Source organism: Vidua macroura, chromosome 5 (assembly GCF_024509145.1).
Source record: "Vidua macroura isolate BioBank_ID:100142 chromosome 5, ASM2450914v1, whole genome shotgun sequence".
Taxonomy (NCBI): Eukaryota; Metazoa; Chordata; class Aves; order Passeriformes; family Viduidae; genus Vidua; species Vidua macroura.
In genome coordinates this window covers 48,544,175-48,567,181 of record NC_071575.1, presented here as the reverse complement: position 1 = coordinate 48,567,181, position 23,007 = coordinate 48,544,175, and the positions used below count along the sequence as shown (strand labels likewise).

The following is a 23,007-nucleotide window of genomic DNA, read 5'->3' as shown; positions in this document are numbered from 1 at the left end:
AATGATTATTTTAATTTCACCAAGGAATGATTTTTCCCTCTTAATGACAAACTATTTTACTGCTGGAGATTCATACTAGCACAGCTTCTAGTGCCTGAGTTGGCTGAGCTCCACCTGTAAGACAACTTGTACACCGGTTCACCCTCTGGCACACAAAGGCCAACACCTTTAGGAAGGGTTAAAGCAGAAGAAAAAACACAAAAAGACATGAAATTATTCTTCAGAGGAGTAACAAGGCAAGACTAGAAGAAGGTGATATCCAAAAGTTTCAATAAAGATCTTTATTTCAAAATAGTGTTTATAAGTAGCACATCCAATTGATATAAAATACAAACAGCATGTCTTTCAAATGGGCCAGTTTGCAGAACTATAAACTAAAACACTGTACACGTTCACAAGAACTATTATAAAATAGAAATTAAGTTCTAATGTTTTCATTTTATTTAAACTCTATTTTCACATTTGACTTCTGATTCTGCTTTTTTTTTTATTATACAAGGTGCTTACAAGACTGATTATAGAGTGAAAATTACAAAACAGAATTTAAGGATATAAATATAAAAAGGAATTCCTTAAACTACATACTAATATTCTCTGCTTCAAAGATACATTTTTCAAAAGTGCTAATATCTCTATGACAAACAGTAGCAGATTACATTTAAATGTCAAACAAAATACACTTTTTTTTTCCAATTGTCTGTAACACTTTGATACTTCTAATCATTATGAGATTTAATAACACTATTTTTACTTCCTAGCATTTCACAAATAAAGTGGGAAAAGACATATCTGTGTGTGTACGTCCATGTGTCTGAGAAAAAGCATATACACGTATGCATGAACAAAGTTCTAGTAATTACTGGTTTTATAATTTCAATAAATCAAAAATCCAGTAAGTTCCAGTAAGTAGAAAGAAGGTCTTGTGCAGGACAAACTCTGTAGATAACTTTTACACAGGAAAATAACTCCCTAGATTGGTATTTTATATTTTTTTAAACCATATCAACCTGTGGTAAAAGTAATTTTTAGTAAGATTTAGCATTCACTAAAATCATGATACACAGATGTGCATTTTCCAAGCACAGAACTGGACCTGTTCCAGCAGGGCATGGATATTGGGGCAGGACAAGAGACTGGGACTCCTCTTCCCGGTCCCAAAAGCACAATCAGACAAGAAACGGCCATAATTCACCTCTCTGTGACCAGAAGGACATGAGGAAAGACAGTTCATGGTGCTGTCTAGCCCCAGAGAACATGTTCCCACAACCACGGTGTCAACCACAGACCTACAATGGACAAAGTACTGTCTAGACTTTTTCCAAGGTGCATTGAGTCCCAGTGTGATGCCCCCAATTTCCCCAGAGGCATTATGCCGTAAAAGACAAAATGCCTCCAGGCAATGCCACTCAACCAAGGCACTCTTCCACCTTCCCAATGTGGTTCAGCCTTTTAGGAGTCATAATTGAGCCCCATGAGCCTGATTCTGAGCACTGGGAATTTATCTATTTAACTATATTATTCCTTATTAGCCTGCCTATTACCATAATATTTTTGTGCTCTCTAACTGGAATTTAACCAATATAAATTCTGACATGAACGGAAATGCACTTAGCTTACGCAATACAGATCAGAATTTGGCCCAATATGTGGAAAAAACATCCCAAATATAAGAAGAATACTTGTAGCAACTATCAAAAAACAGATTAGGAAACCCTCTGAGGTTGAATCTGCATTGCACCAGAATACACCACAATATTGCATACGCTAAGGCAAAAGGTAACACTTCCCAGCTCCTTAGCACAGTTAAGGATTCGGCTTCAGTGATAACTTGCAGTAGTAGGCACTACTAGTCAGTGTTCACAAGAAGAAACGTTGGTTAATATCAGAGCATTTGTTGACTTAGCTTCACACTCCTGTGATCTTTAGCTTGTCACATTTGCACAAACTGAATTCACTATAGTAGAAAGAGACATTTATTGTTATTGACTATTGATGACTCTTGTAACAAGGACTGAATTTAGGAGATCTACAAATCTACGCTCTACAAGTGGAATACCTGGAGTGTAAACAGGAAAGTTTAAGGATGTGAGATCAAGATGTGTGGGTGGCTTACACAAAACAGTTTGTCAGCTACAGACATTGAGGGTAGAAATTAGCAGATGGCAAAGAAAATGGGTAGTCTGATTCCCTAAGTCTGGGAATGCCACAAACCTCTTTATGTGTTCCACAATTACAATTACAAAAGAGAGATATTTCTTGGAAATCCTTGATGGCGTAATAGGGAATATAGTTAGGTCCAATAGATCCTAACTGTATTTTATTGGTATTTTAAATACCAATCCTTTTATTTTTAAAGCATATATTTTTAAATGATTTTTTTTCATAGTTATTTAAAAATAACATTTAAAATGTATCTGAGAATAAACACTTTTTCACTTGCTTTTTGCATTTAATGACAGAATTCCTTGATCAAATCGGTTTAAATTTGTTTTTATACTCTGTTTAAATTCTGCTACCCTCTGTAGATCTTTCTAACACCATAAAGAAATAAGTACTAAGTTATGTGACACTGGTTCCAAAGCCACAAACACTGACCAGGCCACTTCATGTACTGGTTTAGATTCTTGAGTTAACTTCTAACAATTTTACTCTTATAGCAAATTTTTGAAGTATCTTTAGTCTATTAGTTTGTTACTCTAAGGATATATTTCATGTCTACACAGATTTCCAAAGTCTCTTTCTAAGACAAAGCATTTCAAGTAATAATAGTACTGAACTAAAATTATAAGGTGTCTATTCTGTCTTGATTGATGACAAAGAAATCCTGGTACTCTTCTAGCCTAGGGCAAAATTTGTATTTGACTTCAGATTGTCAGATAATCTCAGCAATGGAAAATACCAGGATATACCATTGATACTCTAATCAATGAGATATTCAAAACAAAAGACATATTGCCGACATGACCACTGTAGCAAAACCAATGGAAGATTTCTGATACTGGCTTTTGAATTAAGTTTAAAACAATAGAGCAAAGTTGCTTTCAACCCAAAGAGAGAGAAATAGAGCTATCTTGATTTTCAGAATGCCTGTAAAGACATGTTATGCATGGAGGCATTTGAGTGTTTAAACATTAAAGTAGGTAAAGGCAAATACTTAAGGTTTGCCTTGCAGTCTGTTCTCTGACCAAAAACTATCACTCGATTCAAATGGGAATTTTGCCTTCATAAGACTACAGCATCAGGCCTATAATGCACTTTCAATAAACTCTTCCATTTGCAAAGCCAAAAGGAAGCTGGAATGTAGCTTTAGTTTCACATACAAAACTATACAATCTGCGTTAAGAATACAGATTTGAGGATCGCTTTTTTAAAAAAAAATATTTATATAAAGGGAATTAACAGTGCAAGTGTGAAAATCTTACCTTGTCTTTCTTCAAATGTATTTAAAGAAAAGCTCTCCAGTTTTATAGAGAATAAAAAAGAAAGGGATAAATATTTCATGATGGGAAGCAGATCCCACAGCATTCCATGCAGATCTCCAAGCAATCTGAAGATTCACAACATGCATCCATTATGCCACAGTCCATATCACATGGGCAGTTACAGTCATCCCCCATCTCGTCCCCACAGCAACAGCAGCAGGCTTCCGACGTGCAGATGCCACAGGATGCTTGTCCCAGAACAATGTTACAGAGGGTGAGAAATTCACAGAACAAGCAAGCCAGGATACAGTGAACACAGCAATCTTCACAACAATATGTAATAGTTCAGTAGCATGTCAGGAACAAACAAAACAAACAAACAAAACAATAAGAAAAAGGCAAAGAAGAAAAGAAAAAATCATTAATATGTTATTCTAAATCCAGATACATCACAATGTCAAATAAGTAGCTGAATGAAAATGGTTCAGAGTAGACATAATCTACCACAAAAAAAAAAAAAAATGCTTCCTATCTTCATGGTCACTCTGCAGCTCAGCTCATCTCCAACTCCATGCAAGTTTCCTGTCACCACTTCACTTCATACAAATCCCAAGTACTAAACTGCTCAGAGCTGCTTAGATCAATCTCCTTAGTCATTTATTACGTAAAATATCCATATCTATTATCTTCAGTTATGCATTTTTACAAAACTGATAAAAAAATAATAATAAACGCAACTAATGAGGGAAACTACCTTAAATTATTTCCAGCCCTTCCCAGTTCATCTTGCCCTTCTGAAATGGTTTTGCTTGCTCGATACATGTGAAGAAAAATAAAGGAGTTGCCTAAACATTGTTGCTTTCTTTATTGTTTTTCTGCATGCATTAGAACCAACTTAACAGCATGTTAAATGCTTTTCTTACTTCTAAAAATATGTAAAATATTCAGTAAAAATACAATTTTTCTCTTGCTTTTCTACACAAATCTACTAAAGAATTGCCATTCTTTTAATGTACTGCTTCAATCTTCAAGAGTTCTTAACTACACCTGAACATCAATATCCAGCTTTTAGAAGTACTACTAAACTATACAGATAATTAAGGTGTCCCACGAACTATCTGCAAAAAATACGGCACCCGAAGAGTAAACATATGAAATAACTTCAAAAAATAATACATCCATGAGACATGACAGAAAAACAAGGATTGGAACTAAACATGTACCAGTGAAAAGGAGACTGCAGAATTGAGGGATATACTTACTCTATTTTACATATTATGTATAAATTCATACATATAAACACATTTAATTTGTAAGAGGCAGTGAATAGTCATTCAGAAACAAAATTAAAACTTAAAAATATAAGATGTGTTCAGAATGGAGAAATACTTTCCATTCATAACCTCAGCTTTCATTCTTTTTACTGCCTGCAAACTTTGAACTCTTTAGCCACAGACAGTTTAAGATTGGGAAAATGTTTCTTGTATTAAAAAGCTTTTATTCCCAAAGACATAATGTCACTAAATAAATGACCTTCATAGAAAACACAGAAGATATGTGAAAAAAAGCTGGAGAGTATCAGTTCACTGAAGAGGACCAAAGCCAGACTGATAGCGATTAATTAGCTGGTTGTCATGGAGATGGTGTTAAATATGCTCAGGTAAAATCTCCTTTCAGATTTTTTTTTTTAATATGAAGGAAAAAGATAAAGAAGCCAAGAGCTCTATCTAAGAAACCTTCATATTTGAGGAACTAAGGTTTTAGTATATCACATCTTTAAAATATAGTTTGAAGAAGCTAATACAACAACAAATGCTGTTCTACAAATTTTTTTTTAGTATACCATAATGAACTTCATGTGTAAATGAGATATCCAAAAAAATCTTGCCTGCTTCAGGCAGGGATATGTAAAATTGCAGGGAGAGGAATACACATTCTCAGACATTATAATATAAGTGTTTATTTTAAGTTTCTAATAAGACATTATATGTTTCTATTGATGGGCAAGCAATAGAGACTGTAGGTTAAAAAACAGAGACTGTACTCAGGAAGTATTTTCTGGACCCACAAAAGAACTTTTCTCTCCTAATCTAAAAAACCTACCTAATCCAGATTTACAAGAAGAGGCCACATTGATTTAAATAAATGTATTTCAAAAGTAAAAGATATGAAAAATGGTCCAAGACACAGTATGAAATTTTGGCCATTAGTATTATTACAGAAACTCTGCGGAGGGTCCTCTTTTTCATCTCTTCTTCAACGACTGGAGCTAAAAGGATTTATTTACCTCCTCTTTATGTTTATTTCCTTCTCCCCAGAAGTCAATCCTAATATTCGATTCAAAAAGTCTTTATATAACAATTTTACTTAACCTCCACAAACAATTAACAGAAAGTAGAGATACCCTTTAGTGCTCTCTTCAGTCTTGCAATGACTCATTTGTAGAATGAACATAAACTTTGATCCACATTTCAAGGACAAACCTGAAATAATCATGCTTTTATGTTCTTCATGTTATTGACTTTTAATAGCCATCCAGGTAGCAATTATTTAACATGTGACAAAGCATGCTGTTACCTAGTTCTACCTGACTTGGTGAATTCAGAATCATGACTCTAAAGGGCTGTAATACAGTTGGATAAAATGAGTGGAAGAATAATTTCTTCCATGTATGACCCTTATTTCTTCGCTTCTGATCTACAGATGCAATTATAGGAAAAAGATACAGTTACACTGTATTTTTGTAGTAATAACAAAGTACCATGCCACACAAAACTCATCCTTCTCTAGTATCTACATTCCTACAGCAACCTGTCAGTTCCACAGAAAACATTATACAGCTAAAACCAACTGTCATTATGATCAGTAAATACAGCCATGAAGGTGCTATACAAAGTTCACTTCAAAAGAGATGACCACAGGTTTTGCATTACCATGTTGGAGATCATCACAATGCATTTTGTTGCGTGCACAAGACACTCCATAATATTTTCCTGCTTATAAGACCAAGGAGACTATTTAAAATTACATATTATTCTAAATTTCAAAACTTATTAAGAATAAAGAATAACATTAGATTAACATTAATTAGATGTTAAGATTAACATTAAGAATAAAGACTATATTTAATTCCCACTCTTTAATCTTACCCCATCAAAATCTGATTTCTTTTTTTCTGGCGATTGAGGAGTGGATCACTTTAATCCAACTAGAACTAAACATATTTTATGTATTTGTAAACTTCGTGATTTTAATGTCTGATAATATGTTTTCTGGAAACTTTGAGTATATTCTAGTCTTTTCTAATAAGGAAATGATACAGTAATACCAGTTATGACACTGGTGCCAGCTTAAAATTATCTATTTCTTTAAGCTTTTTTGTTTGTTTGAGAATTAGAGGGTCTCATTCTTCTTTTCCAATTAGATATATTAACATAATCAAGAACTAGGGTCACACCTTTATTATGGAAAGAACTCCATTAGCCTTGACCTTCATGATGCACTACTGTTGATAGTAAGTCTGAGGTTTAAGTTTTCATTAAAGCAATTTCCCTCTCTGTGGAAGTATTTAAGTTTCATCACATCACACAGACAAGTCATTAACAAAGATAAACTTTTTCTTAGACTTCCACACTACACCCACACCAGCCTCAAATTTCCATTGTTTTTCAATTCTTATATTACACTTTTCTTTAATTGAGAAATGCTGCACTAGAGACTGTCACTACATAAAAGTGAGGATGTGGGGTGTGAACACTGTCTAGAGGCATACTTAAAAAAAAATAAATTCCAAACCAGTACATCTACCTTAGTTATTTTACCAAATGCTTCTGATTTCATCAAAACACACTATCACATTTCTTGACTAGATCCAAGCTCCCATAAGCTATGCTAAATGGCATAAATTACAACAGTCTTGATCTGTAGGCAGTGCTAGTACATTTTATTAGACCAACTCACCTTTAGGGAAAAAAGGTGAGCTTTCAGATACTCAAGCTTATCTTCAATTATTCTTTCATTTTGTCTGGGATGAAAGTTAGATCTGAAGTTAAAAGGATCATCCCATCTGACATTTTTTGAAATCCACATAAGTGAAGGTGTTTCCTTAGTCCTTTGGCACATCCCCAAAAGGCACAGAACTTGTTAGGGAACTTCATCAAAACTGTTAAACAATGCCAAGGCAAATAGAACCAAACCAACATGTTCAATTTTTTGCTGCTTTATATCATACACACACACACACAACCATACGCTGATTTAACCAAAGAGTGGATACAGTACACGTAATATCTACTTTAACTGGGTTTTCAATGTTAGCATAGACAACATCCAGACAAGAAATAGGCCTAAGATCCCTTGAAATTGTTTACACAGTAATAAAAACCCAGAAGGCTCAATTTCTAACTTACCCCAGTTATAACAGCTACACTCACTTAAGGAAAAGAAACAATATCAAAATAAAACTATTTTAATGTTTGTCCATGCCTTTAAACATTTGCATGTGCACACCTTTTAATTCTAAAACTTCTGCATACAGATATTACCATGGTATCCAATTTCTTTCAAATACTGAAATATACATTTTATTTCAATTTACCTTGTATCATATCCTTTTCATTTTTATGAAAAGGTGCAGCTCTACTTAAAAAACAGATTTTGAGAGAACTATCAACCATCAATTAGAAGAGAACTATCAACCATCAAAACTGTATAGGAAATGCAGAAGGTGAACTGAAAAATGCAGAGAGAAATGCATGTGCAGGCTGCTATGTGCTGATTTTGTAATGTTTGACACTAACCTGTCACGAACTGACTCAAAAAGCTTTCGTACCAAGCAGGCAGGTCACATATGATAAAAGTTTTTCATGTCTACAGTGGTAAATAAGCTCACTTACAGGATGGTGACCTTGGTCAGCTTCTTACTAACTATATTCACCAAGTTCAGACCACTCAAAACAAATCTCCAGGCACTCTGCTGTCTCACAGAGAGAATCAAAAAGGGCAAACCCACAATCAAAGTGACAGCTGAGGTCTTCAGCAGGGGTTTACTGCAGAGGGCCCCCACATAGCCCTGAACAGAAGCCCCAGCAGGTGCTACAGGCGTCCCGCAGTCTGGCAGCGCGGGCTGGCAGCGGCTGGGATGAACACACAGCGCCAGCAGCTGAGAGCCCACAGCTGGAGCGGCACAGCACCAGCCAGAAACCACCCCAGCACAAGGCTCCTGAAGGGCTGCAGAGGAGAGGAGCAAAATTCCTGAGCAGCGGCACATGTGCTGTCACACCTCCCACTGCTCCTCCAATGGGGCTCCTGCACGGGGCTCATAGGCAGCCTCTGCAACCCGCTGTCTATCTTTAGAGAAAAATCACTGCACACAGGAAAATGCTCAAAGGAAAATAAGAAAAGGCAGAAAGAGCAAACTGACATGTTGTATGGAGTACAGTTACTTCTAGATGAAAGAGTGACATTTATTAAGACAGGGGAAAACACAGTTACAAAGCCTAGTATATGTGATATTTCACCATTTAAAATAAAAAACTATTATCTCTATCAAACAAGAAAATTAAAATGTTGTCTGAACAGGCAAATCTCACTGAACATATGGAAACTTTCATAAAAGCTTATATTCTAAGCCCTCAATACAGACATAACCTCAGGAATAAAATGATCCATTTCAAACATAGAGATATACTAAGAAATCTGCTAATTTCCAATACCTAAGACTTCCTTAGAATATGAAGCCTTCATTGCCACTGCTCACCACTGCAAATACTGAGACAAGTTAGGTCTAGCTAGACTATGTCTTTATAAAATAGATTCTGTTGAAACACCTTTTTTCTGTTACAGGCCCTGTTTTCCACTCAGTCCTGTTAAAAAACATGTAAAGCACCTTTCAAGACTTCTGTGCAAAAAAACTATGTAAAATATACTTAAAACACATCACTCTTCAAAATGCATTCTTAAAAAACACACATTTGCCCATATGATAATGTTATTTGCCCACTGCCTGATTGACAACTACATTCTGATACAATCTTGTCTAACAAAAAACCCTGTTTAGCACTTCATGCTCAGACACAAATCACTTTGAACCAATTTCTGAAAAACAAGAAATAAAATTTCAGCTAGAGTAAAGAGATTGCAGGATACTAACAAGTAGCTGTGTAAATACTACTTAATGCTACCGAATGAATTTCAGAAGTGCATATATGTTTAAAAAAAAGCCAGGTTGAGAGATGGCCAATAGATACTTCTGCAATGTTAGGCTATTGATACACAATTACTGAATTTCAGTAAATAATACCAGTCAAATGACTGAACAGTATATAAAAGAACACTTACTGCTGCTCTGGTGTCCCTCAAGAGGAAAAAACTCAATACAATCCTATTGCAAATCATGCACACTAAAGGAAAGCTTCCTGGAAACCATTTTTCCTATACAAAGTTATATAAACCGAAGTAAAACACTCCTACTTCAAATAGCAGTCTGCTAGCATGCTAAGACAACTACTCATTACTTTCCATGTATATGTACCTAGTGGCTCTTAAGACACTGGCTTAACAGAAAGGCTATTTGTTGGACTTGCTTCATCTTAGCAAGCTAGTTAAGCCATCAGTATCACTTGGGATATTCTAGTAATTTAATGTGGTCAGCGGCATGAGTTAAATGAGTTAAATAGTGTCCACCAACCCCATGCTTTGATTCAAAATCTAGAACAGATGAAGTTACATTATACTAAAAAGAAGGGGGAGGGGCGAGGGATGTCTTGTTCAAATGCACCCTGAAATGTTGAATTTTAAATACTGGATTGAAAAAAAAACACCCACACTTTCTTTCAGTAATATAGTTCATCGCATCTCTAAGCTTAGCAGCACAAGAAGCAGAATCTAGAAAGTTGAGGAAGGTTGCTTCAGGCTTTGCTTCTGGGAAAGCAGAAATGGTAACTTCAATGTGGTGGCAAGTTTGCACTGGCTGTCCCTCCCCAGAGTCTCACCCCCATGCTGCAGGCTTTTCTTGTCTAGCTCACTGCTGCATCTAGCCTTATTACACTTCCTAAAGACCTCTTCTGAAAGAACCCCATTGCAAAGAAGATACCTTCTAGTGCCTTTCTGATTTAGAGCGCCTGGAAAGGAAAGAATAGAGGAGATCTCACTGTCCATATAGGAGGTAAGATCATGATCCATTCAGCATAGTTTAACAATCTACTGTTTCCAAATGAATACAGCAATTGTGTATACTCAAAGCCTTTTGAGTGAAGTACCACATTAAACTCAAATTATCGAGTCACTGGAGTTGTGGGAATTTCCCTGCCAAACACAGTAACTTCTGAGGTCACAATAACTTGACCAGAAGCGAGAGCTTAATGTCAAAAACAAATTAAAACCTGTATTCCCTCTCTCCATCCTTAACTTTTCATAAATGATTGCTTTGATTCAAAAAATATATAACATCATGCTTCATAAGGACTTGGTAGGAAAACTTGGTGTGGTTTTTAGAAAATAATAAGCACCTACCTTGGCTCCCCACTCCCTTAATTAGATTCCTCTTCCATCCTTCCCCTGCCCAACTTCCTTCCTTTCCTCCTCCAACTCTGAATGTCACTACTACTTCCCTTCCACCACTCTGATGCACATATGTATGTCTTCAGTTACTCATCTGTCTTCATTTCCTGACATCTAGAGCTACTGTTCTGCTGCCTCATTGCTGTCTCCTTTAGACCTCCCCTCTTTAAGTTTCTCTGGACAGGTCTGCATCTGGATCTGCATCAGAGCTCTGGATGCTCTGCATCTGAATACAGCAGCTAGACTGCCTTCCTTTTTACTCATTTACACTTGCTTTTTTGTGTTTCCGAGGTGTTTTTCTCCGCTGCTCATAACAAATGGGTGCAAAACAGTTAAAATTCTCTTTGCTAGTGGCCTACCAACCAGAATTTTGGAAGCACTGTGACACCTCTGGCATCAATAACTCAAAATATAATTAAAATTTCTTTGAGCTAAAATTTTTTTTATTCCCAATATTCACTGAAACCTATCTAGTCCCTTTGAAAAATCTTTAGAACTGAAACAGTGTTTAAAAACTGCTTTTGAGGAGTGACACTCCAACTATTTCATAATTCCTTTGGTTTTTTGTAGTGTAAGTTATGGAGCTGAGTAAGATTTCTTCAGGGACAATATGGATTAATAATAGATGTGGAGGAAAAGCAGAACCGGTGAGTGCACTCACAACCTCCTAAGTCTCACTGGATGTGAAAGTGTTTCTAACCAGCATATTCTGGAATGCTGACATGGCCACATGGACTACAGACTCATTTTAAAAAGTAGTTTTTAAAGCTTTTATACTACTGCTACCAAAATATCTGTTACATTTTAAGCATTCCCTACACAAATTCAGCTCCAAAAGTTTACAAGATGTGACCCACAGCACAAGTGGAGTTTTCGGTTGGAACAATTAATAAAAGAGTTCTTAATTGCGGTGGGTGAATATTTGAGGGGTGGCAGTCTGGGAGGTTTCATAGCTTGTGTTAGGACTGCCTAGTACTTTGGAGACCAACAGGAGCACCACCAACCTCCACAGGCAGATGTGCTAGCCAGGATAAAGTAATACTTAACTTCATTTATCTTTCTAGTATATATACACTGAAATCTGCAGTATATGAAGCAGCATGCTACATTTCAAATAAGCTTGAGCCCGAATATGCTCCTGTGCAGGATGAGGGGCAAGCCCACGAAGTTTCATGATTCTATCCTGCTTCAAGTCCTTCCAGGCTTTCTGTTCTGTCAACAGATACAATATTCTAGAGCAAATTACCAGATCTGGACAAACTTTGCATTATAACCAAGTGTGGTGCTCTAGAAATATTCACATCTTGTCTTCTAAAAAGAATCGAAAAGAATGCAGCTTTTGGGAAAGGATAAAAAGGAAAAATATTTTCTCTTTCCTATAATTTAAACTCAGCTAGACAGATAGAATTTTTGCTTCTCTTCCTTCTGAGGACATAATTTATTCCTTTTCTCTGGCCACTTTCCTTCACTTAATTCCCTTAGTCTCCAGACTGACAGCAGATCAAAACACTCAAGGAGGAAGACCAGGCAGATGAAGTAAAAATACAGGGTGTGTATTTCCAGGTTTAAAAAAACAAACAAGGCTAGCAATTAGAGTATAAAATCCAAGGTACTACATAAGGAATAGCAAAATTAAAGTGAATTGAAATATCTGAACGTGTTCAAGTTTACCTTATTTCTTTCTACTAAAACTTTCAGGATGCTATAGTAAACTAAGCAGGTCAGTTAATTCAGGTGATTTATTACTCACAGTACAAAATAAATATAGTTTGTCTCTTTCTCCATAAGACCATTAAAAAAACTGCCTAGAAGTTATATTATTACACTATACATATATCTGCCTGAATACAAATACACACCTTCAAGTAAATTCAAACTCAGCAACTCTTCAGCAGTAACCAGTGGCTTATGAGGTTAACATGGTACAAGTCAAAGCAAGGCCAAGTAGTTCACCAATGTCACAAATAATTTTCAATAGCTTTGTATCTTTTCCATCTTCCTGGAAGCTGTGTCAATAGCCTCTACAGAAATTCATTGAATCAGAAGAGGCAGCTGCTCAGAAAAATGCCTCTTTGTCCAAAAATAAGTTAGGTTCAAATTAAATTGTGTATACCATTTTGAAAGAAAGTCTATGCAATCTATACTCTTCTGGCTTAGTATAACTAGAGTTATTTATTAAGCATATATATATATATATATATATATATATATATATGCATATATTCCTGATTTAAATGCAATTACAGTCCTTTAAACAAGTAATTGGGCTAATTATATCAGGTTTTGTAATGCAGTCTTCCAGAAGTAGTCATAAGGGGTTAATATGACTTGTAGTAATAACACAATTATTTTTAAGCTATCAATAAATCACTTTTCCTTTAAATAGTGAACTCTTCTTTGTGTTAATTTAGATATTACACTTGACTGTTGCCAGTCAACTGATTTTTCAACTTCTAAAACATTGGGATGATAGAATAAATGAAGTATATATTGACACTTCCTGAGAGGCAACAGCTTGATAAGAATACTACTTATAGTTGTCATGTAGCCCCATAGGGTACCGTACTGAAAAGCTGAAGAAGCTGTCAGAAAACTTGTACATGTGCGCATGCAGATGTGTTTACACAAATAGAAAACATGCCTGTCAGAGAACTGTAAAGCAAAATAAATTTCAAAACCAGAAAATCACTTTTAAAAACAAATATTCACTTATGAGCATATTCCAATACACCAAACATACTTTAATCATTGCATGATAAAACCTGTGCTTCGCTCAGACTGAGTAACAGAAAACTTAGAGCTGCAGATATTCGCAGAATGGGACAAGCTACTCAGAGCACATATCCAAGTTCTTCAAAAGGAGAACATTACAATGCCAGATGTACAGTGTTGACTTTATTTAACCTTAGCTTTTTGGTGACTTGTGAAATTGCGTGTGACAATAAGGGCTATCCTGTATTTCTGTGCTTTGAAAGAATGCAAGTTATACAATGTGACAACACTATTTAATTATCTATATTCTAATCAGATATGCCTTTAAGGATAACGACATTTCTACTGCATATAAAAATACTGTACGATGGCAGTTTCAGGCAACTAACACAATTGTGTTGGACATTAGAATTTAAAGCTAAAGCTGAAGAAATTATTATTTTCTCCTCAATCACTTAGTAATTTGACATAATTATAGTCAGTTATTAAACAGAAAAAAACCCCAACAACTGTTTTCATTACAGGATTATTTTAGAAGAAAAAAGGAAATGTTTGCCATAATTAATTGTATAGAGGAATGAACAGGGCAGGCACTGCCTCTGAAACAACAGTTGGGGGCTTTTTTTTTTTGGAGATTGAATTACTTAAAATCCAGAGGCCTGCACTTTGTTTCAGTCACATGAACAGATCTAGGATTCTTAAGATACAGTCTTTTCAAAGTGCACTAAGGAGAACCATATAAAGATATTTCGTGTAACAGAAAAGGGAACACAGGAAGCATGAAGTTGTGATTTTGGAAAGAAATGCTGAAGTGCAACAGAAAAGTAACAGTAGATTCTTGAAGATAAACATGAAAATAAACAATAGCAAGGGGAACCAGCCCATGGAAGGGTCTGACTGAAGCTGTTCTTGATATTACTACACAGATTCACTAAGTTTGACTAAAATAGTTGAAGCCAAAAAGAGTCACTCCACTAATATCAGTTGGCTTCATTCAGGCCACTATATGCGGTCCTTCTGATCCCTCATCCTTTCATCTAGGCTGAGAATCTTCCCCATTTCACTGAACACTACCATCTCCCATTTCTCTAAGAATCTGTGTCTGTCTCCTCCCTCTAGAGGTGTTTTTTTAACCAGTCACAGCTATGCCTGCCTCAAACCAATAAGATTTCTAGCATCTCTACACTCTTCTTGTTAAGGGCAGCAGCAAAATACATGGAGTATATTAGTGCTAATGGGAAGGCAGTGGATTCAGAAGCTCAGGAACTCTGGAACAATAAGCGTAAATACAACTGAGAGCACAGAGACACAGCTAAACCATAAGAGAAATTATTTACTTTTGCTTATTTAAGTTATGTAGAAAAGTATGAAGCTCTTTTGTGCACATTATCTACACCCCAAATATAGCATAAGGCACACTGAACTCTGAAGCACAGGTCATTATTTTATTATCTAATGTTTAGACCTCACAGCTAGTCAGGATATTGGCTAACAGATCATTTCAAAAGCAAAGTCTACCTTCACGGATTACTGGATTTAAATATTTACTATGCTTTGAACTAGTAGCACTTTAACTTTTTTTTTCTGGTGCATGTGTGACAATGTTGACAGGAGTTTCTATCAGTTCAGGATGCTAAGTACAGAGACTAAAACATTATCAGATCATGTTGACCAAACATTTGAAAGCAAGAACTCTCCCATTCCTTCCCTTTTCTTCAAATACTTAATATTTTCCTTTGGGAAAGAAGCTTGTCTTTTATCTTAATAAGTTCTGTTTGCTTCTGGAGCATGAGTCACAATCTTCAATTATTTTCAGTTGATTGTATAATTTTTACTGATGTTTGGTTGGTCTTTATTCAGTTTGGTTTTTTTAATAAGAATATCAGCTTACCTTCTGGTGAAGTACCTGGCTTTTGAGAAAACACAGAGCTTATTTTACTCTTCTTGCTGCTGTTGCTGTTGACAGACAAGGTGGACTGAATTTTTCTGTGCATTTTTTCTGAAACAGGAGATGAAAGCTTTCTGTTGTCTGCAGGCATATGCTTGACCCCGTTGCGAATTCCACTTCCATTACTCAGACCCACATGGCCATTTTGGATTATGCCACTTTCTTCCTCACTCCTTTCCAGTGCTGAAGCATTTGGCTGAGGCAAACGTTGAGGTTGTGCTTAAAGTACAAGAAAGAAAGGGTTAATTTAAATTGTGAATTGATTAACAACACTTTAGGCTAGACTGGGAATGCAACTTTACTTGCTCTTATTGATCTAAAGACAGACTAACAAGTCAACATTCCCCCATTAAGACAATAAAGCAAAAAATATCTCTAGATAAAAAATAATTATTAGGTATTCAAAAAACACCTCACATCTGCATGAGGCCTAGATTGTTCATTTGACAATGCAAGGAAAAGCTTGCAAGGCTCTATGAACTACACAGAGAGAATAATGCAAGCAATTTGAAGCAAGGGCAAAAGTCAAGGTTGGGAATGAATGTAGTGAAACTGAGATAAACTTGTATTGAGGGAATCAAATAATGTGTGAAATACACCCAAATGAGAGAAAAAGTGTAGGAGTAAACATGCAGACCACAGTAATGGGCTAAGATGTAGGCTGGCCAACCTGCCAGCCTTTAGAAAATAACCTGACATGGTAGGGGTCCCCTGACACTCAGCATATTATAGAAAAACAGGAACATCCAGGTAACTAACAAGTTTGAGCTTAGCTTCATAAAGATCATGGATTACTGAGAAGTACAAAACAAATCAAAATCCGGTTTTGTGGAAGAGGTAACCAGAAGGAACGTGCACTCAAACACCACAGAGCTGGGGCAAGCCAGAGTCCCCCTCCCCTCTGTATTCAACTCAGAATCACAATTTTAGAAATGGCTGTAACGGGCCAGTAAGGGATTTATTTGAAACATTAAAATGGTAAAAGGGAAAAAAAAACCCTGTCCAGGCAAGAATCTGCAGTGACCTTGCTAAGTTTCCAAAAGTACATGCTATAAACTCATCCTAATGAGTAAGCATGAAACTTGGCCATTTTGTGTTGAGCTAATGTATCATAAAGGAGAATATTTGTAACAACATGGAAAAGGGACTTCCTATGTATTCTTTAGTCTGTAACTAAAGAAAATATGTATAATTTTTAATGTAAAACTTTGTAATAAAAAAAAAAAAAGTAGTTTCAATGTAACAATTCTTATTTAGAAAAAAAACATGCAGATTTTGTGGGAGAAAACTAATTAAACTGTAAATACAGTAACACAAGATTTCACAATCAAAAAGCATCAGTCCAATTATCTCTCCTAATCAAAACACTACTGCATCATGCTTGGAAATAAAGAGGTTTTCAGATAGTCCAATCTTCACCTATTTTAAAATGTCATGTCAAAGAAGAAGTCCAGATTCTATTAGATACCCAATGGATGAGGAATTAGTGCCAAAAGTAAGGAAAAACAGTGCTGCAGTCCATTCTCTTTTCAGATGATTCATATCCATTTTCTGATGATTTCACAGTATCAAGGTAAAAATACATATAGATAATTATAGGTAGCTTCTAAAAGAAACTACTCCACTGATCACTTGATGTACAAGTTAATAAATTTTCCAACAAATACTACTGGGACAAATAGACCAACATGGACTCAGTTCTAAATTTGCCTAACAAACCCTCAATGCTTTCCTTTTATCCAGAACACTAACACCATTCTCAGATTGCTTTCTCCACGATCATAAACTTTTCCAAATTAAACTTCACACAAATCTTAAACTTTATGTTCTGGTCTCGCTCACAGGCAACAAAGGATTCTTTTTCATAATAGTTTAAATATGAACTGGTTCATGCTTTTCTTGCTGCTTGATATTTTAGTCACTGCCACTAATGTTTTCAGAAGATAGCTTTGACTGCCCACATTTATCTAGGTCAGAGTCAGAGTAATGCTGCTTGACCCTACTTGACCAAAGTGATAATTTTCTGTTGCAGGAAAGTGAGGGCTGGAGGAAACATTCATGTTTTAGACTCCCTGAAGATCTTACAGGGAATACAAAGATCAAAGACCATTCCCTTCCATCACCAGTAGTAACTGCCCAGAAACCTCCAAGCCAACAAAACAGGAGCACACTATCTGAGACCTAGAGAAGTAACTGTTACCCAAAGGCTTTTTTTATTGACAATACTGAAACTGCTTCTCCTTCAATTTTGCATTAGTGTTTGTAAAAACAGAAGCATAAGCAAGGCACTTTACTTTGGAATTCAATTTGTGCTATTGATGCCTTGAGAGGCTATCAAGAACAGAGGCTAGACAGTGTTAAAGGAATAAAGTAGGTGTTTATTAAAAAGCCTTCAAAGGATACACCTTGGGCAGTACAGGAGCCCGGCCGAAGCTCCACCCAAGATGGACGACAGGTCACACGTTTTCACACTTTTATAAGTTTTGGTCCATTTACAGATTGGGGTTAATTGTCCAATTACAGCTTCAGGTTATGGAGTCCCATCCTCCCAAATTGCTCACCCCAATTTGCCATTGTTTACACCTTTTGGGTCTGAAGCTGCAACGGTGTCCTTGGTTCTCAGGCTGGACAAGGATTGTTTTGTCTAACTAAACTGTGAAGAGCAATTGCTGACACTTTATAGGAAGTTCAGTTATATACTAATGCAGTACAGAATCTGGAAAATATGAAAGCTAAAACTTAAGGCATCACTATATATTTGGTTAACATTTCCAAACTCTCACAAAGGTCCCAAAACAAATTTTTAGGGAATTTTCTCCTATTTGAATAAATATTATTAAAAGTATACTACCAGGAACCCTTTGTGCAGATTCACTTTCCATGTATATGCAAAACAGTCAAAAATCTTTGCCAATATCAGAAATGAAAATTTACTCTCTAAAATTCAATGTTTATGTCCACAGCACCCCATAGTTTTATCTTCATTATCCCACTTAAATGCAAATTTTGTAATTAAGGAACAGTGTTTTTCACATTTCAAGTAATGTTTTCTCACCCTGCATTGCCTATGATTCCCTGCTGTGGAGTACTGCAGTTGTACCAATGAACTGGAATTGCTGGGGAGCAGTTAACTGTCCTCAATAAAAACAAGCAATAGACTTTTATAAAAATTTTCTATGTCTGAATGTCAGTTTACAAAACTGACATCTATGACCTTTTCTAAGCCAGTTAAATTGGTGGTGGCAGCTTACAAATTGTTAGTATATTTTTGGGGCTTTGCTACAATACAGCAACTTGACAAAATATCTAAAATACAGTCTTTAAAATTAGGTGTGTTTCTGTCAAACTGTGAATAAATGGAAAGTCTTGGAAGTCTGAACAGTTATAGGTTCTTGCTTTTATTATTATTTTTACTAATTGTTTAGGGAGCTTTCTATGATTTTTTTAATTCTGATTTTTTATTAAGTAATCCTCTTCCCAAAGTACTCTTACTTGCGCCTTTTAGCATTAACATACAACTTTTTAGCTGACTGGCTTTACAGTATTCACATGTGATACGCAGGTCAAATCAAAATGGAATAAAACCCCAAATGGATTAGTTATCTCAATTTAAATTTATTTTAACTTTATTGATAATATTGCACTAGGGAGACTTGAATCTTATGGTTAAAACACACTTGAAACCAATTAGGAACCATATGACTGCATTCTAGCATAAAGAACAAAAGCAATTGACAGTTCCGAGATTAAACCACAAGCACTCAGTTTAGAACAGAAATATTTTTACCTTATTTTTTAAAGGTTGTGCGTATCTTAAAAAAAAAAAAAAAAAAAAAAAAAAAAAAAAAAGGTGTAATATGGAGAACGACACAATGCTTCTTAAAACACAGTGATACCCAGGGACTCTCACTCTCTCTTTAATGATCCACTGCTCTCATTCAGCTGTCTTTCTTTTTTCAAATCTTTACATATGTGACAGCTCTCAAAAGTAGACCATAGACCATCTGGCATTTTCTGAGGTGTAACTTGTGCAAATTCAGCTCTACTGGGAACACAATGCTATCTTCTGCCTGCGTTATAAAAGATACAATAGAATGTAGAACTTATGAGTTGTTTTGAATTATTCATTTTTTGCCTGTATATTCAAGAAATTTTACAAACTCTGCATTTTGTACTACATAATCACATGCGTTAAAGGTACAAAGAAACTTTTTGACACCTCTTTTCTACAGAAAGATGGCATTTTGTTTGATATGTGAACATTCAGCGCCTGTTATATCATTCTAAACAGGCCGTGTGCTGCTACAAAAGATCCCATTTTACACTCTATGTATGAGCAAAAATGTTATTCTTGATATTCACTAACTAATGCAATACACATCAAAATTTCAAATGTGTGTTGGATGAACATTCAGCATCGTCAAATCAGGATGGCACTGGTCACTTACTATATGTTAAAGATTTAGGAAAAAAATAATTCCTCAGACAACATAGAAAAATTATCATTTCAAACATTTACAATGAGTAGTTTCAAAATGTCCTAAGAAATACCATGCTTTTCAGGTTAATATGTTTTTAATCTTTAGCAAAACCAGTAGATTTAAGTCAGTATTTTATACAGTGCTAACACTAGTGGATTTTCAATAAGAATGATAAATATTAGATTAATGATTCAATAGACTGAATCTTTTTTGATAGAAAACTAGCAGATAATATAGGTAGTAAGAACTGCACATGAATCTGCTGCCTTGGAAAAGCAATAAAAAGGCAATATATTGCTATAGCATATAATCTATTAGCGTGTTTCACACTTCCTTGTCATTGGTTTCTTTGCACAGTGGGCCTTAATACAGTAACTTCTGGTGTTATTTACCTGACTTTGCACAATAATTTAATTGTAAGGTTACTATCTGGTGAATTCAAGTAGTAAACATTTATTATGGTTTTTGATGGTTTTGAAGTAACTATGCACATTCTCCTTCAGACTGTAAAACCCTTAAGCATACTTTAAACAAATATACACATATATATGCACCCCGACCGCACACGGTTTTCACACCGCGAAAAGTCCCAGCTGTTCTTAAAAGAAAAATCCTGATGCATGCATTTAACAGAAAAATGTATGTCAACAGAGGGAAACTCTCAACCAAAAGAGGACCGAAAGAAGACAGTCTAAGCTATCATTAGGGATTTTAGACAAATGACAAAAACAAACATACACCGAATGCAGACACCTCTGACTCAAAGTGAATCAAAACAAAACATCAGGCGGGAGAGAAGACTTGAGACAGTTAATTAGTAGCCTAATCACATCAAAAGCAATTCCAAGGCAGCTAATACAGACACCTGTAGACTTTTGCTAGTCTGGCCAATGAAAGTGATAGGAAAAAAACTTTCCTGTTTACAGCCTGAGTTATCTGACTACACACCCAGAGAGGGAAGAACAATTTTTTTCTTTGTGTATGTATGACACAATAGTTTATGATGACAAATCAGGCCACAGTAACAGTATTTTTGCAGGTGGATTTGGGAAGAATAAAACGCACAACTCCTAGTTGTAAAAACTGTAATGGTATTTTCAAATATTGAGAAAATACAACATATTGTTTCACTTGACAGTATTCTTAACATTTCTCTCTTTCCAAAACAGTTGCAACTACAATAAGAAGATGAGCTTTTCTGGAAATACAGAGGTCCTGATTGGTTCCACTGACACTGAAAGTCAAGATCTACACATTAATTTCAGCTGGAAGAATTGTTTGATTTCAGTGGACACTGCTCCTACTCCCTCTGCATGGATCACATGGAACAGACCATATATAAGGGAGGTAGGAATCAGGCCTCTGGTTTTTACCAGTGCTTCTTCATAACACCGAGTTAAGCTTAAGGGGGAAGATAAAGCAGATGACAGACAAGAATTGCGCAGTAAAGCTAGGGTCTGCCTGAATTCTAGAGTAAAATTAAGGTGATTCTAAATTACTTCCAGAGAAAACGTAAATTCTTTAGATATAAAAGGCAACATTTCCCACTGACTAGCAAAAAATCTTAACTTTTCAAAAATATTATATATTGTATGTGTTATAGGCTCAATAAGCATAAAATTTTACTGAAACTGGGAGAACTCAAGTATCTCAATCCTTCTCCATGCCCACTTTCTAGCTAAATCCTGACTAGTCTCTAATATGATCTTCAAAATACATCAATAGTTTTCTCTGTCTAGCTATCCAGAATATTAACATTCAGATTACAAGATGTACCTCTGAGTCAACCTGTGAAGTGGCTTTTGTCAGCAATTATTTTTGAATATTTTCTGGGACATAAATAGCATATACTGCAGCTACCATATCACAGAAGGCATACATTAACTAAATAACAAGGTACCATCAAGGCACCATCTATCTTTTAAAATCATTTTTTTACACTGAATTTTTTATACCATGCTGACTTTACAAGGAAAACAAAGTATCAACTAACAGCATCAACCACCTTTTTAGAATTCCTTCTTGTAAGGCGTGAGGATATCTTCAAAATGAATACAATATATTATTATGAAACAGGATGTCCTTTGTAATGAAAATACTGTAGTAAAATTGCTGGTACGAGTTTTACAGGACCCACACTGAGAGCACTTTGTTAGAATACATCTGAGAGCACATCCAGGGAACACCTGGTATAACAGAAACAAGGCTGGCAGGGGACAAAGGGAAAAGACATTTTATCCTGTCAGCTTTCACTTGGTGAAGGGTGGACAAGAATGGCAAACGTGTGCATGTGTGTCTATGGTTTGAGAAGCAACACAAGTGCACAAGACAGTGCCCAAAGTACTCTTATATCTGTGCAAAGACACCTGCAGTGCCTTCCTTTGGAAGCACTGCAGGACTTTACACACTGTTTGAAGGGTTGCAGGAATTGTATAAAGATGTCTTTGACATACCCAGAGACATGCAGTTAGCACAGGGAAGCATGAAAACAGCTGGTAGCCAGAGTTTACAAAGTTGATAAGCATTCCAACTGAAAACGTGGAGTGTATTTCTCTATTTACAAATCCTACATCCTTCCTGATGTGATCTTGGAAAATGAACAAATGGCCACTGATTTTCTTTAATGACTGCAACAGCAAATTTTAAATCTCTGCTAAACTGAGTAAATCCCCTAACATTTTTAGTTACCTATCTTGTAACAATTATCTCAGAATCAAAATACCCTTTGGCTTCTAATTACCATTAGACTGTCAGTAAATTATTCTTCTTTATCAAAAACATCTTGCTGTCATTAGCGATGTTTTTTCTGAGACTGCAAATATTGTCATCTATGATAAACTTTGCAGATGATCTGGGAATTTTTGGTAGATCACAATATAAATTA

At 35.6% G+C, this 23,007-nt stretch overlaps 1 protein-coding gene across 2 annotated transcripts in view; it reads right to left on the bottom strand.

Annotated features, from left to right (window-relative positions):
- Window positions 1-271: 271 nt before the first annotated feature.
- MDFIC (MyoD family inhibitor domain containing) overlaps window positions 272-23,007 on the bottom strand; it is a 51,509-nt gene continuing 28,773 nt past the window's right edge. Inside the window, exons 4-6 of one of the 2 annotated variants that reach the window (XR_008437121.1) lie at window positions 15,586-15,861; window positions 3,423-3,745; window positions 272-1,954 (exon numbers count right to left, since the gene is read on the bottom strand). Coding sequence is in view for 1 of the 2 variants with exons in the window: in XM_053977654.1 (XP_053833629.1) it covers window positions 3,498-3,745; window positions 15,586-15,861 (524 nt within the window). In the remaining variant the exon portion in view is untranslated. Of the gene's footprint in view, window positions 1,955-2,923; window positions 3,746-15,585; window positions 15,862-23,007 lie in introns of those variants that run through there. The other variant, XM_053977654.1, reaches the window with a different exon arrangement.